General features: G+C 41.8%; 1 protein-coding gene across 7 annotated transcripts in view; it reads left to right on the top strand.

Annotated features, from left to right (window-relative positions):
* The window catches only part of SNAP23 (synaptosome associated protein 23), a 39624-nt gene that overhangs the window by 21984 nt on the left and 3867 nt on the right, over window positions 1–13773 (top strand). For 5 of the 7 annotated variants that reach the window (XM_063639594.1, XM_055278893.2, XM_055278892.2 and 2 more), the window contains one exon: window positions 12543–12701. The exons of the other annotated variants lie outside the window; for them this stretch is intronic. In XM_063639594.1, coding sequence (XP_063495664.1) covers window positions 12543–12701 — 159 coding nt within the window. The remainder of the gene's footprint in view (window positions 1–12542; window positions 12702–13773) is intronic. 7 annotated transcript variants of the gene reach the window in all.

The raw sequence follows: 13773 nt of genomic DNA, 5'->3' as shown, positions 1-13773 counted from the left end.
TATATTTTTATATTTTCAGATAAGTGTTTTTATGTAACAACATTTTTGTGCCATTTCTACTATAGAAAGTACAGATTAATTGCTTGTCAGTCAACTTTAGTGTTTATTTTGGCCATGAGGAGTTAACGTTTGACAGTGTTCTTCCTAGTCTTATCCACTGGCTTCCTATTCTAACAGGTCTGTTGACCTGTTTACACCTTGGACTAACTGAAAGTTCTGTATTTTTTGAGACAGAGTCTCACTCTGTCACCCAGGCTGGAGTGCAATGGTGTGATCTCGGCTCACTGCAACTTCCACCTCACAAGTTCAAGTGATTCTCCTGCCTCAGCCTCCCAAGTAGCTGGGATTACAAATGTGTGCCACCATACTCGGCTAATTTTTATATTTTTAGTAGAGACAGAGTTTCGCCATGTTGGCCAGGCTAGTCTCAAACTCCTAACCTCAGGTGATCTGCCCGCCTCTGCCTCCCAAAGTGCTGGGATTACAGGTGTGAGCCACTGCTCCTGGCCAGAAGTTCATATTTTAATAACTATGACTTGTCAATCAGAGTTTAGCAGATTACTTTAAGCAAACAAGTTAAAATGTACAGATTATTTGATACAAACTCTTAGCTGTGTTTTACAAACATAATTGTACCTTTCTCTTGTGTTCCATGTACCTTCTTGGAAGAGTACAGAAGAGGGGAAGTAGATGAATTTTCTTGAGATCAGATGTTAGGAGAACCAGGAGAAAGAAGTCTCCCCTAAAATCTTAGAGCAAGATCAGCTCTAAGTCACGTGTTGATAAACAGGAAGAGCACTGAATTAGACCTAAGATGGTCTAATATCATAGAAAGTGGGAAATGCAGCTACAGAGTATTAATTTTATGTCTCTTTGTGTATCCCAGCCAAGCATAGGCAAGCTTTTCTTGAAGACTGGTGGGAAACAAGGTAGAGTATGGTCCTGAATCAGCATTCTTCAGCCTCTAACCTCAGTAGAACCCTTTCTCAGTGGATCAAGAGAAGGCACTACTTTTTTAGAGATGGCCTCTCCCTCTGTCTCCCAGGCTTGAATGCAGTGGTGCCACCATAGCTCACTGTAGCCTCAAATATCTGGGCTCAAGCGATCCACCCACCTCAGCCTCCCAAGTAGCTAGGATTATAGGTGCGTGCCACCATGCCCAGCTAATTTTTGAAATTTTTTGTAGAGACAGGGGTTTTGCTATGTTGCCCAGGCTTGTATCAAACTCCTGGCCTCAAGAAATCCTCCCACTTCAGCCTCCCAAAGCACTGGGATTACAGGCTTGAGCCACTGCACCCAACTGGCACTTCTTTCTTTTTTTTTTCTGGCACTTCTTGAGAGAATGGAATCAAGGGGCTGCTGTAACAAAACAGTTCCCTGAAGAGAAGAAAGTATTATCTCAGTTAAAGATGTCTGATTGTAATTGCCTTTCTTCCACCTATTTCTTTCTTATACCATTGAGACCTTGGCCAGTATGATATCTCTTATCCTCAGCTCTGTTCCTGTCATTCTTGCCTGTGTCTTGATCTTTCTAACATGAGCTTCTTAAAGGTAGACATGAGATCGTGGCCGGGCGCGGTGGCTCACGCTTGTAATCCCAGCACTTTGGGAGGCCGAGGCGGGCGGATCACGAGGTCAGATCGAGACCACAGTGAAACCCCGTCTCTACTAAAAATACAAAAAATTAGCCGGGCGTGGTGGCGGGCACCTGTAGTCCCAGCTACTTGGAGAGGCTGAGGCAGGAGAATGGCATGAACCCGGGAGGCGGAGCTTGCAGTGAGCCGAGATTGCGCCACTGCACTCCAGCCTGGGTGACAGAGCAAGACTCTGTCTCAAAAAAAAAAAAAAAAAAAAGGTAGACATGAGATCTTAGTCCTTTGTATAAGGCCTAGTCTTCATACCAGCAGTAGTAGTAACAACCCAGGTCAGGTCCAGAGTTCCTTATTTGCCATTTGGAAATACTTTTTCTTTTCTTTCTTTTTTTTTTTTCCGAGACAGGGTCTCGCTCTGCTACCCAGGCTGGAGTGCAGCGGCACAGTCATGGCTCACTGCAGCCTCAACCCATCCTCCAGCGTCAGCCTCTTGAGTAGCTGGGATTACAGGCACATGCCACCACACCCAGCTAATTTTGTATCTTTTGTAGAGACAAGGTTTCACCATGTTGGCCAGGCTGGTCTCGAACCCTTGGGCTCAGGCAGTCTACCCACCTTGGCCTCCAGAAGTGCTGGGATTGCAGGCATGAGCCATTAAGCCCTGCCGGCCATTCAGAAATCTAAAAAAACTCTGAAAGCTAAAATTTTGTTTTATTTTTGCTGTTATGGTGCCACAACTCATTAGGATATAAAATGTAACCTGAACTGAAGCTATGTTTAGTCTTTATTACTTGCTGTAAATATTAATTGGTTTCACTACAGAAATACTCTTTTTGAGTCAGGGTCTCACTCTGTCACCCAGGTTGGAGTACAGTGGTATGATCTTGGCTCACTGCAGCCTCGACCTCCCGGGTTCAAGTGATCCCCCCACCTCAGCCTCGTGAGTAGCTGGGACTACAGGTGCATGTCACCATGCCTGGTTTGCTTTTAAAATCTTTTGTTTCTTCTTTTTTTTTTTTTTTCTTTTGAGACAGAGTCTCACTCTGTTGCCTAGGCTAGGGTGCAGTGATGCAATCTCAGTTCACTGCAACCTCTGCCTCTAGGATTCAACCAATTCTCCTGCCTCAGCCTCCCAAATAGCTGGGATTACTGGTACCTGCCGCCACGCCCAGCTAATTTTTGTATTTTTAGTAGAGATGGGGTTTCACCATGTTGGCCAGGCTGGTCTTGAACTCCTGACCTCAGGTGAGCCGCCTGCCTTGGCCTCCCAAAGTGCTGGGATTACAAGCATGAGCCACCATGCCTGACCCTGTTTCTTTTCTTTTTTTTTTTTTTTTTTTTGAGACAGTTTTACGTTGTTGCCCAGACTGGAGTGCAGTGGTGCAATCTCGGCTCACTGCAGCCTTCACTTCCTGGGTTCAATCGATTCTCATGCCTCAGCCACCCAAGTAGCTGGGATTAGAGTCATGCACCAACACCTTGCTAACTATTGTATTTTTACTAGAGACGGGGTTTTGCCATGTTGGCCAGGATGGTCTTGAACTCCTGACCTCAAGTGATCCACCCACCTCGGCCTCCCAACGTGCTGGGGTTACAGGCATAAGCCACTGCACCTGGACTTTAAAAAGTTTTTGTAGAGACGAGGTCTCACTATATTGCTCAGGCTGGTCTCAAACTCCTAAGCTCAAGCAACCCTCCCACATTGGCCTCCCAAAGTGCTGGTATTACAGAAATGAGCCACCACGCCCAACATCACTACAGAAATATTAATGTATTTAATTATGTGGTACTGCCCAAAACATCTTGCCCCCAGTGGATTAGGGTAACAGTTGTGGGCCTGTGCGTTAATTTAAGGTACTATTCTGAACATGTTAATTTAATCCTTAAACAGTAGCCTTAATATGAGATAGATGTTCTTTATTATTATCATTTTACATCCAGGCTACACTATGTAGTGGAAGAGCTGGGATTCAAAACCAGGCAGAACCCTTGCTTTTTTTTTTTTTTTTTTTTTTTTTTTTTTTTTTAAAGACGGAGTCTCGCTGTATCACCAGGCTGGAGTACAGTGGCGTGATCTCAGCTCACTGCAACCCCTGTCTCCCAGGTTCAAGTGATTCTCCTGCCTCAGCCTCCCGAGTAGCTGGGATTACAGGTGTGCACCACCATGCCTGGCTAATTTTTGTATTTTTAGTAGAGATGAAGTTTCACCATGTTGGCCAGGCTGGTCTCGAACTCCTGACCACGTGACCCACCCACCTCGGCCTCCCAAAGTGCTGGGATTACAGGCATGAGCCACCACGCCCAGCCCACAAATCCTTTTTAAAAATCACATATCTTAGGCAGTAATTGATAAATTGTAATTCTAATTAACAAAAATTTGAAAGGAGCAGATTTAAAATGGGAAGTCTCAGAATAGTAAAGTGCTTGATGTCCCAGTTTAAACATTTTTTTTTTTAATTTTTATTTTTTTGAGATGGAATCTCGCTCTGTCGCCCAGGCTGGAGTGCAGTGGCGTGATCTCGGCTCACTGCAAGCTCCGCCTCCCGGGTTCACACCATTCTCCTGCCTCAGCCTTCCGGGTAGCTGGGACTACAGGCGCCCGCCACCAGGCCCGGCTAATTTTTTGTATTTTTAGTAGAGACGGGGTTTCACCGTGTTAGCCAGGATGGTCTCGATCTCCTGACCTCGTGATCTGCCTGCCTCAGCCTCCCAAAGTGTTGGGATTTATAGGCGTGAGCCACTGCGCCCGGCCTTAAAGATTCTTAGATAAGGTATTCTTCTGTCTTAACTTGCCTGTTTTATAAAGTCTAACAATGGCACATAGTTTGAAGACAAATTGGCATTTCTGGACCACTTACTAGAGAAGTTCCAAACTGACACTACAGGTTTTCTGCTGTTCCGATCTTAAGTCATACTGAGGTGTAAAAATTCAGCTTTGACTAATTAAAATGAATATTGAATTATATTTCATTCAGTAGTTCAGTGCTTCTTCCATCCTGCTCACTGGAGACACAAATATGAGTAAGGCATACCTCTGGCCCTGCCTGTTTTATTTCTCATGACATTATTTTTTATACCTCACATAGTACCGGATATACAGTAGTTACTCAATAAACACTTGTTGATTTGAGTGTCCTTGAGAAACTTGTTGGCTGGTGGGAGAGTTTGACATGTAAAAAGATTTTTTAAAATTACAATGAAAATAAAATATATAAGAAAATAAAATACATAATAGAAGTAATTAAGGGAAATCTTAATCACTAAGAGGAAGGTGTCTCAAAGCACTCCATCGGTTTTTGCCTTCTCTCATATTGTCTAATTTTAGGAAAGAATATCATCACCCAAAATTCTGAGGAAAAATGAAATGTGCTCTGGTTTAAATGGTTTTCTTATTTTTCTTTTTATCTAGATTCTCAGATGTTGGTTGTTTCTATGAAACCAGGCAGGAAATTGAATGCATTATGTTTTTAAAACTTTAAACCTGCTTCTGTTCTGTTCGACTGGCATTTACTATTTTCTGCATTTCATTCTCTCACCTAATCTCTTCCTTTCTAATCTGCTTACTAAAAATGAAGATTTAACATCAGAAGCCGGGCTCAGTAACTGATCAAAGGGAACTTTAAGATGCAGTCTTGTGGCGCAGTTTGGGCTGCTAACCTGCTATCTAAAGGTGATGCTTCAAATGGCTTTTCTGTGCATGTGCATGGATTTTGTGAATGGTGAAAACTGTCTCTAAACCTGTGTGGTGGTGTGTAGTGTAAAGTGAATTTGTTCTTGATGGGTGCTATCTCACAAAAGATGGACTTGACAAAAGGACCTTAATTTATAATACCATCCTTTGACAAATGTCTCTGATAACTAAGTTTTTGCTAAATAACATTTAAGATTACCAAAATAACAATACTCCTGGAGTTTCTTAAGAAATTTAAAATAGGTTGGTCTTTGAGACAGCTGCTGCAGTCTAGTTCTGATAAAAGGTAAGGGAAGCCACGCTAAATGCTTCTCTGTCTTCGTAGGCTTTGACTTTAGCATTCTGTCTTCCATTAAGTTCCCCTACTTTTTTCTGGTTCTTGAGTCAAGATTTCCTCTATTAAAGTTTTGCTTCTAATGATTTGGATTACCCATGATTTAGGCCACTACCAAATTAAGGAATCAATTGCCAGTCTAGTCATCTCAAATCCTATTTGGAACAAGGTGGGATATAAAATTTTAAATGCTACCATATCTAGTATCTTCTTTCCTTAAATAAGGGTTTCCCCTCTACATATGTTATAAACTATTCTATAATTCCTGTTACATCATGTGTTAACTTGCTGTGATTTCATGTTGAATTAATACAGAACTAACTAATCTTAATTTTTCATGGGAGATAAGTTTTGTCAGCTTACTGTTTATTATTGTGTCTGACGCTTTTCTTAAGTTTAGATCTTTATGAGAATTATGAACATGATTAAATGTTAAAAAATTAAGTATTTGATTTCTACCCTTTGTTTCCTGCCCTCCTTTTTTCTTCTTTCCTTAGTTTGACTATCCAAAGCACACACACACTCACATTCACTCTTTATTATTAGTTGATATTTATTTGGTCCCTTTTCTCCTGGATGTGAAATAGTCACAGCTAATATTTAGTTTTATTTTTGCTATTTTTAATTCAGTTAAAACTAATATTGATGCAACCAAAACTAAAAAAAAAAAAAGAAATTATTGTTTTTGTGCTCATACCTTGATATTTACAGTTTTATGCTTGATAGCAGCTTCCTGAATTGACTAAGGGATATTTCAGATTCTTACTTAAAACTTGCCTTTTTTTTTTTTTTTTTTTTTTTTTGAGACAGAGTCTCGCTGTGTCCCCCAGGCTGGAGTACAGTGGCTCAGTCTCAGCTCACTGCAACCTCCGCCTCCCGGGTTCAAGTGATTCTCCTGCCTCAGCCTCACGAGTAGCTGGGATTACAAGCGTGCGCCACCACACCCGGCTAATTTTTTGTATTTTTAGTACAGAAGGGGTTTCACCATGTTGATCAGGCTGGTCTTGAACTCCTGACCTCAAGTAATTCACCCTCCTTGGCCTCCCAAAATGCTGAAATTACAGGCGTGAGCCACACACCCAAAAACTTGCCATTTTTGAATGAGACATTTAAGTGGAAAAAAAAAAGGTTCCAGTTAAAGACTATTAGACCACTCAAAACTAACACTCAGTTGTAAATCTAAGTTTCTAGTTGGAGTTCTGAACTTCATTAAAATTTACCACAAATTTACTTAGGCATTTTATCATGAAGACTGATTTCTTCCCAGAGGGGCTGTACATTTTATTTTCAAGAGTCCTGTCACAGATTAGAACTATTCTTTCTTACTGTAGACTAAAACAACCTGGTCCTAGTAATCTTTCATGTCACGATATTCCAACTGCATTCATCTACCTGTAGATCTCAAAGCTAAGAAATGGTAATGGACCAAAAAGTAAACATGCCAGTTGGTAATCCATGCACTTACAGGCATGAACTGTTGACTAAGGGTCAGGTTGAAGTTGAAGCCAATGAATAAAAATATTTATCCAGTGATTTACAAAGCGGTTTTATGTCTGTTATCAACAGAACATTTTACAGCCCTGCTAAACATTAAGTATTGTTATTATCCTAGTTTTACGTACAAAGAAAGGGATGCTCTGAAATTGAAGTTTGCTTAAGATTCTGTAGCTTCTGAATGACATGCCTAGGATTGAGATTTAAGTTATTTTACTCCAAATGCTGTTACTTTTTTGTTTTTTTGTTTTTTGTTTGTTTGTTTGTTTTTAGACGGAGTCTCACTCTGTCGCTCAGGCTGGAGTACAGTGGCAGGATCTCAGCTCACTGCAACCTCCGCCTTCTGAGTTCAAGTGATTCTCCTGCCTCAGCCTCCCAAGTAGCTAGGATTACAGGCGTCTGCCACTGCGCCTGGCTAATTTTTTGTATTTTTAGTAGAGACAGGGTTTCACCATCTTGACCAGGCTGGTCTTGAACTCCTGACCTCATGATCCACCCACCTCGGCCTCCCAATGAGATTACAGGCGTGAGCCACTGCGCCTGGCTTTTTTTTGTTTTGTTTTAATCCTGACATGTCCCTTTGCTTCTTCCAGATTAATTATTTAGTGTTCCAGTTTATAGACTATTAGAGTCTATAATAGACTACCAGAGTAATCTAAAGTACTCCTCCTGGATCGCTAAATGTCCCACTGACCTTATATAAAACAACAACAAACGATTCCCAGGCTTTACCCCATGTGTATTGGAGTAGAATCTTCAGAGTGCAACCTACGTTATCTATGTGTTCTACAGCAGGGGCCCTCAACCCCCCAGCCATGGACCACTATTGGTCCATGGCCTGTTAACAGAAACTGGTCCTCATAGCAGGAGGTGAGCATTATTGCCTGAGCTCCGCCTCCTCTCAGATCAGCAGTGGCATTACATTCTCATAGGAGCAAGAACCCTATTGTGAACTGTGCATGTGAGGGATCTAGTTGTACGCTCCTTATGAGAATCTAACTAATGCCTGATGATCTGAGGTGGAACAGTTTCATCCCCAAAGCATCCCCTGGTCCCCATTCGTGGAAAAATAGTCTTCCATGAAACTGGTTCCCCAGTGCCAAAAAGGTTGGGGACTGCTGAGGTCGCTCTGATACTCAGTCAAATTTGGAAGGTATTACCTTTAAAGCATCTAAGACCCTTTGGAAGGAAAGTAAATTAGTTTAAAAACACATTTATATTTGTGAACATTTTTTATTAACTTAGATAAGCAGCTATCTGACAATGCCTTAAAAACAGGTTCCAACTTGGTGGAGGAAACTCCAGGATGATGGTAAGTGACAGGGTCTTGAGCAACCAAAAGGCATTACCTAGAGTGGACGTGCTGAATGAGACACACTGAACTGTCATACCACCTCTTCATAAGCATGCAGAACATACTATAACTGCAAGAAAAACAAGTAGTTTTTTTTCCCATCCCATTTGAAGGTAAACATGCCGACACAATGCAAAGCTTTAAAAAAATTCAAAGTCGGCCGGGTGCGGTGGCTCACTCCTGTAATCCCAGCACTTTTGGAGGCCGAGGCGGGCAGATCACGAGGTCAGCAGATCGAGACCATCCTGGCTAACATGGTGAAACCCCGTCTCTACTAAAAATACAAAAATTAGCCGGGCATGGTGGCAGGCGCCTGTAGTCCCAGCTATTCGGGAGGCTGAGGCAGGAGAATGGCATGAACCCGGGAGGCGGAGCTTGCAGTGAGCCAAGATCGCACCACTGCACTCCAGCCTGGGTGATAGAGTGAGACTCTGTCTCAAAAAAAAAAAAATCAAAGTCAGCTTTTTGTGTCTTTTCCCCTTGATACAGAAAGAACATCTTCAAATATCCAGTCTTCTTTTTTTTTTTTTTTTTTTTTTTTTTTTTTGAGATAGAGTCTCACTCTGTCACCAAGGCTGCAGTGCAGTGGCACGATCTGGGCTCACCGCAACCTCCGCCTCCTGGGTTCAAGCGATTCTTCTGCCTCTGCCTCCTGAGTTGCGGGGACTGCATTCGAGCGCCACCACACCCGGCTAATTTTTGTAGTTTTAGTAGAGACAGGGTTTCACCATGTTGGCCAGGCTGGTCTCGAACTCCTGACTTTGTGATCTGCCTGCCTCGGCCTCCCAAAGTGCTGGTATTACAGGTGTGAACCACCGCACCCGGCCAAGATCCAGTCATTTTAAAGACAGCAGAGTTTGATAACCAATCTGATTCTTTGTTTATAGACTATGCTTCAATTAAAAATCATTCACATGATCATTTTTAAACAATTCATTTGCATTTTATGCCCTTATATCTAATTGTGGAAAGAAGAATTCTCATAAGTGTAAAGAATTTTTTCAAATATTGCTTGTTAATGTTGGGAAGGAGGTTGGAATGCATATATATCCCTTAATAGACCAGAACCCACAGGTCATGTCCCAGTCCACTCCTCTTTCTGTGCTGTCAGAAACATAATCTCATTAGTTACTTTGGAATTTCAACCCTCTCTCTTGCACCTGTTCCACAATCTGAAATTCTAATAAAAGTCCTACTTCTATTAGTTCTGTTAATATTTGTGGTTATTAACTTTCTGATAAACTAATGTATTGCTTTTGTTTTATTTAGTAGCACTCTGCTCTAGAATTTTGCCTGGGACCTTTCTTATTATTAACAAAGAATACATGTGAATATTTATTTTAAAAATGTATATCCTACCTTGTTCCAAGAAAAATTTAACATGGCTTCTTAATAAATAAATGGGTTAATTAATAAAAATAGCATAGAAACATAATTATGATAACTTAAAGTGGTACCATGAAACACACTTGGAGAACTAGCTCTTCAGTGTTCATAAATTTGCCTTTGCAATGCCTCTCACACAAAAAAAGTAGTAGTATCCTTTCTGTAATATTAATGATAAAGGTCTAAAATTCAATTCTAGGTTTGCTGAAAATGAATCTTCACATGCCTATTAAGGAAGAAGTCACTTTTTTCATAAATCTCTTCCGTTTTTAATTTTTGCAATTTTAAAACTTCCTTTTTAATGTAAAATGTAGAATAAATCAGAGACCAATATTTGAGCAACATACTATTTTGTTTTTGTTTATAGAAAAGTGAAAACTAAAATTGAATGAAAGCTTGACTTTAGCCAAATAATCAAGAAAAGTTTTGTGTCACTTTTCTGTAACAGCCATTTTTTTTTTCCTCTAATAGCCACTTTTTCTTTCTTTCTTTTTTTCTTGAGATGGAGTCTCACCCTCTTGCCCAGGCTGGAGTGCAGTGGCACAATCTCAGCTCACTGCAACCTCCATCTCCCAGGTTCAAGTGATTCTCCTGCCTCAGCCTCCTGAGTAGCTGGGATTACAGGCATACGCCAACATGCCTGGCAAATTTTTCTATTTTTAGGAGAGATGGGTTTTGCCATGTTGGCCCGGCTGGTCTTGAACTTCCAGCCTCTGGTGATCTGCCCATGTGGGCTTCCCAAAGTGCTGGGATTACAGGTGTGAGCCACTGCACCTGGTCTGTAATAGCCATTTAAAAGTCACTTTCCTAGGCTTTTTTTTTTCTTGCCAGTTGGATCTGTTTGAGTAGTAAATTCCATGGTAATGTTCTGGTTCTGACTGATTTTTGGCTATGTCAGCTATACCTAAAGCATATGCTTTTATTTTTAAGACACTTAGACTTACAATTTTTTATTTATTTGTTTGTTTATTTTTTTTGAGATGGAGTCTCGGTCTGTCGCTCAGGCTGGAGTGCAGTGGTGCGATCTCGGCTCATTGCAACCTCTGCCTCCTGGGTTCAAGCAGTTCTCCTGCCTCAGCCTCCCAAGTAGTTGGGACTACAGGCGCATGCCGCCACGCCCAACTAATGTTTTTGTATTTCAAGAGACAGGGTTTCACTGTGTTGCCCAGGCTGCTCTCGAACTCCTGAGCTCAGGTAATCCGCCCAACCTCCGCCTCCCAAAGTGCTGGAATTACAGTCGTGAGCCACCGCATCTGGTGATCTTTTTTTTTTTTGAGATGGAATCTCAATTTGTCGCCCAGGCTGGAGTGCAGTGGTGCAATCTCAGCTCACTGCAACTTCTGCCTCCCAGGTTCTCCTGGGATTCTCCTGACTCAGCCTCCTCAGTAGCTGGGATTATAGGCACATGCTGCCACACCCAGCTAATTTTTGTATTTTTAGTAGAGATGGGGTTTCACCATGTTGCCAAGGCTGGTCTTGAACTCCTGACCTCAGGTGATCCACTCACCTTGGCCTCCCAAAGTGCTGCAGTTACTGGTGTGAGCTACTGTGCCCGGCCTTGATCTTTTTTTTTTTTTTTTTAAGAGGAAACTCTTAAATGAAAAACTCCTACAGTACAGGATTTATGAATGACTGCTTGTGTGGTCAAGGTACTTATTTGTCCACAGATTGTCCAATTTGGAAATTATTCATGCCTTTCTTTCCTGGTGGCTGGTTTGTTTGTAAGAAACCATTGTTTAAAATTTCATGGAAAATTCTAATAAAAACTGATTAGCTGGAACTACGCTGGTTCAAATTCAGTCTTCTTATTTTAAATTTTTATTTATTTTTTTAAGATTAGGTCTCACTCTGTCACCCAGGCTGGAATGCAGTGGCACTATCATGGCTCACTGCAGCCTCGACCTTCTGGGCTCAAGCGGTCCTCCCACCTCAGCTTCTCGAGTAGATGGGACCACAGGCGTGTGCCACCACACCCAGCTAATGTTTGTATTTTTTTATAGAGATGGCATTTTGAGGCAGGGAGCAGTAGCTCACAAGCCTGTAGTCCCAGCACTTTGGGAGGCCGAGGTGGGTGGATCACTTGAGGTCAGGAGTTTGAGAGATGGGTTTTTGCCATGTTGCCCTGGCTGATCTTAAACTCCTGAGCTCAAGCGATCCGCCCGCCTTGGCCTCCCAAAGTGCTGGAAGTACAGGTGTGAGCCACTGCACCCAGCGTCAGCCTTCTTATTCTGTCATCCCTTGTCAACCTCTGAGATGCCTTCAAGGAACCTCTTAAGGTATCCCAGAACACCTTTTCTAAGGGACCTTTTTTTAAGTAATGTGCATTAACCTCTTTTCTAGATAGTGCTGGATACACTAGGAAGAGAAAAGCAAAACAATAGTGCCAGAGGCTAAGGGAACCTGAAAAATCAAATAGTTGCCTTTTGCTACTTGCTAACAGCCTAGTGAAGATTTGGTAGAAGTAGTATTTGGACCTTTTTAAAATGTTTTTTTAGTGTCAATGGGTTTACATAATTCATCTATTTCCTATTCGATATTGCCATGGAGCATAGTATAGATCATCTAGACTTAGCTGTATGCAGCTTTTCTACTAGAGTTATTAGTGTCATCCTCAAGGTAACAGGCACTAATAATTAGAACTCTCCCTCTACTTTTTTTTGGTATCTCCCTACACTCCTGACTCTTATATAGAACAAAGAACTTTGAGTCTGGCAAGGCTTATAAGACAACATGGGGAGATGGCGGAGAAAACTCACCTTGCAATGTAGTATCTAAACAGCCAGGCCCGGTGACAAATGGTCAGCCTCAGCAACCAACGACAGGAGCAGCCAGTGGTGGATACGTTAAACGGTATGCCAACTCCTCCCGATATTCCTGTACCTTTCTTAATGAATGGTTCACTTAGGAGATGAGTTTAGCAGTACATGACCCCTAACTAATAAATAAAAATTGTATTTATTCCATTTTTAAAATGCATTTAAAGATCTGCCAACTGACAAAATGTGGGGGTTTTTTTGTTTGTTGTTTTGAGACAGAGTCTTGCTGTGTTGCCCAGGCTGGAGTGCAGTGGTGCGATTTCAGCTCACTGCAACCTCCACCTCCCAGGTTCAAGTGATTCTCCTGCCTCAGCCTCCCGAGTAGCTGGGACTACAAGCGTGTGCCACCACGCTCAGCTAATTTTTGTATTTTTAGTAGAGACAGGGTTTCACCATGTTGACCAGGCTGGTCTTGGACTCCTGACCTCAGGTGATCCACCTGCCTCGGCTTCCCAAAGTGCTGGGATTACAGGCATAAGCTTCCACACCCGGCCAGACAAAATGTTGACTGTACTGGTTGACCTTGGTTGATGGAATTAACTTTCCTTTATACTTTTCAGTTCTTTCCAGATTATTGAACTAGACATATTTTACTTTTATATATAGAAAAAAATATGTTTTAAAATATGTCATCTAGAACAAGGGTCAGCTAGATTCCTATAAGAAGATCTGTAACGAGCCAAAGAATTAATATTTCAGACTTTTCAGGCCATACAGTCCCTTGCAATTACTCAACTCTGTTGTAGGGTTAAAGCAGGCATAAACAATATGTAAACAAATGAGCACAGCTGATTTACAAAATCAGATGGTGGCCAGATTTGGTCCTTGGGCCATAGTTTTCCAACCTCTCTTTTAGGGCAGTGTTTCTTTAGATAGACTTAACTGTGCATTAGAACCACTTGAGGGGCTTATTAAACCGTAGGTTTCTGGGATGCACTTACAGCTTCTGATTGAGTAGGTCTGGAGTGGAGTGTGAGAATTAGCATGTTCTCATGTCTAACAGCTTCCCAGGTGATGCTGGGAATTACGCTTTGAGAAACACTGTTTTGGAGTTGGTTCTTTTCTTACATGGCTTTAAGACACTGTCCTCTCTTTGATGAGTCTTC

The sequence above is a fragment of the Symphalangus syndactylus genome, chromosome 5 (assembly GCF_028878055.3).
Source record: "Symphalangus syndactylus isolate Jambi chromosome 5, NHGRI_mSymSyn1-v2.1_pri, whole genome shotgun sequence".
NCBI lineage: Eukaryota > Metazoa > Chordata > Mammalia > Primates > Hylobatidae > Symphalangus > Symphalangus syndactylus.
Note: the sequence above shows the minus strand (reverse complement) of the source record. Positions and strands in the feature narration are given on the sequence as shown.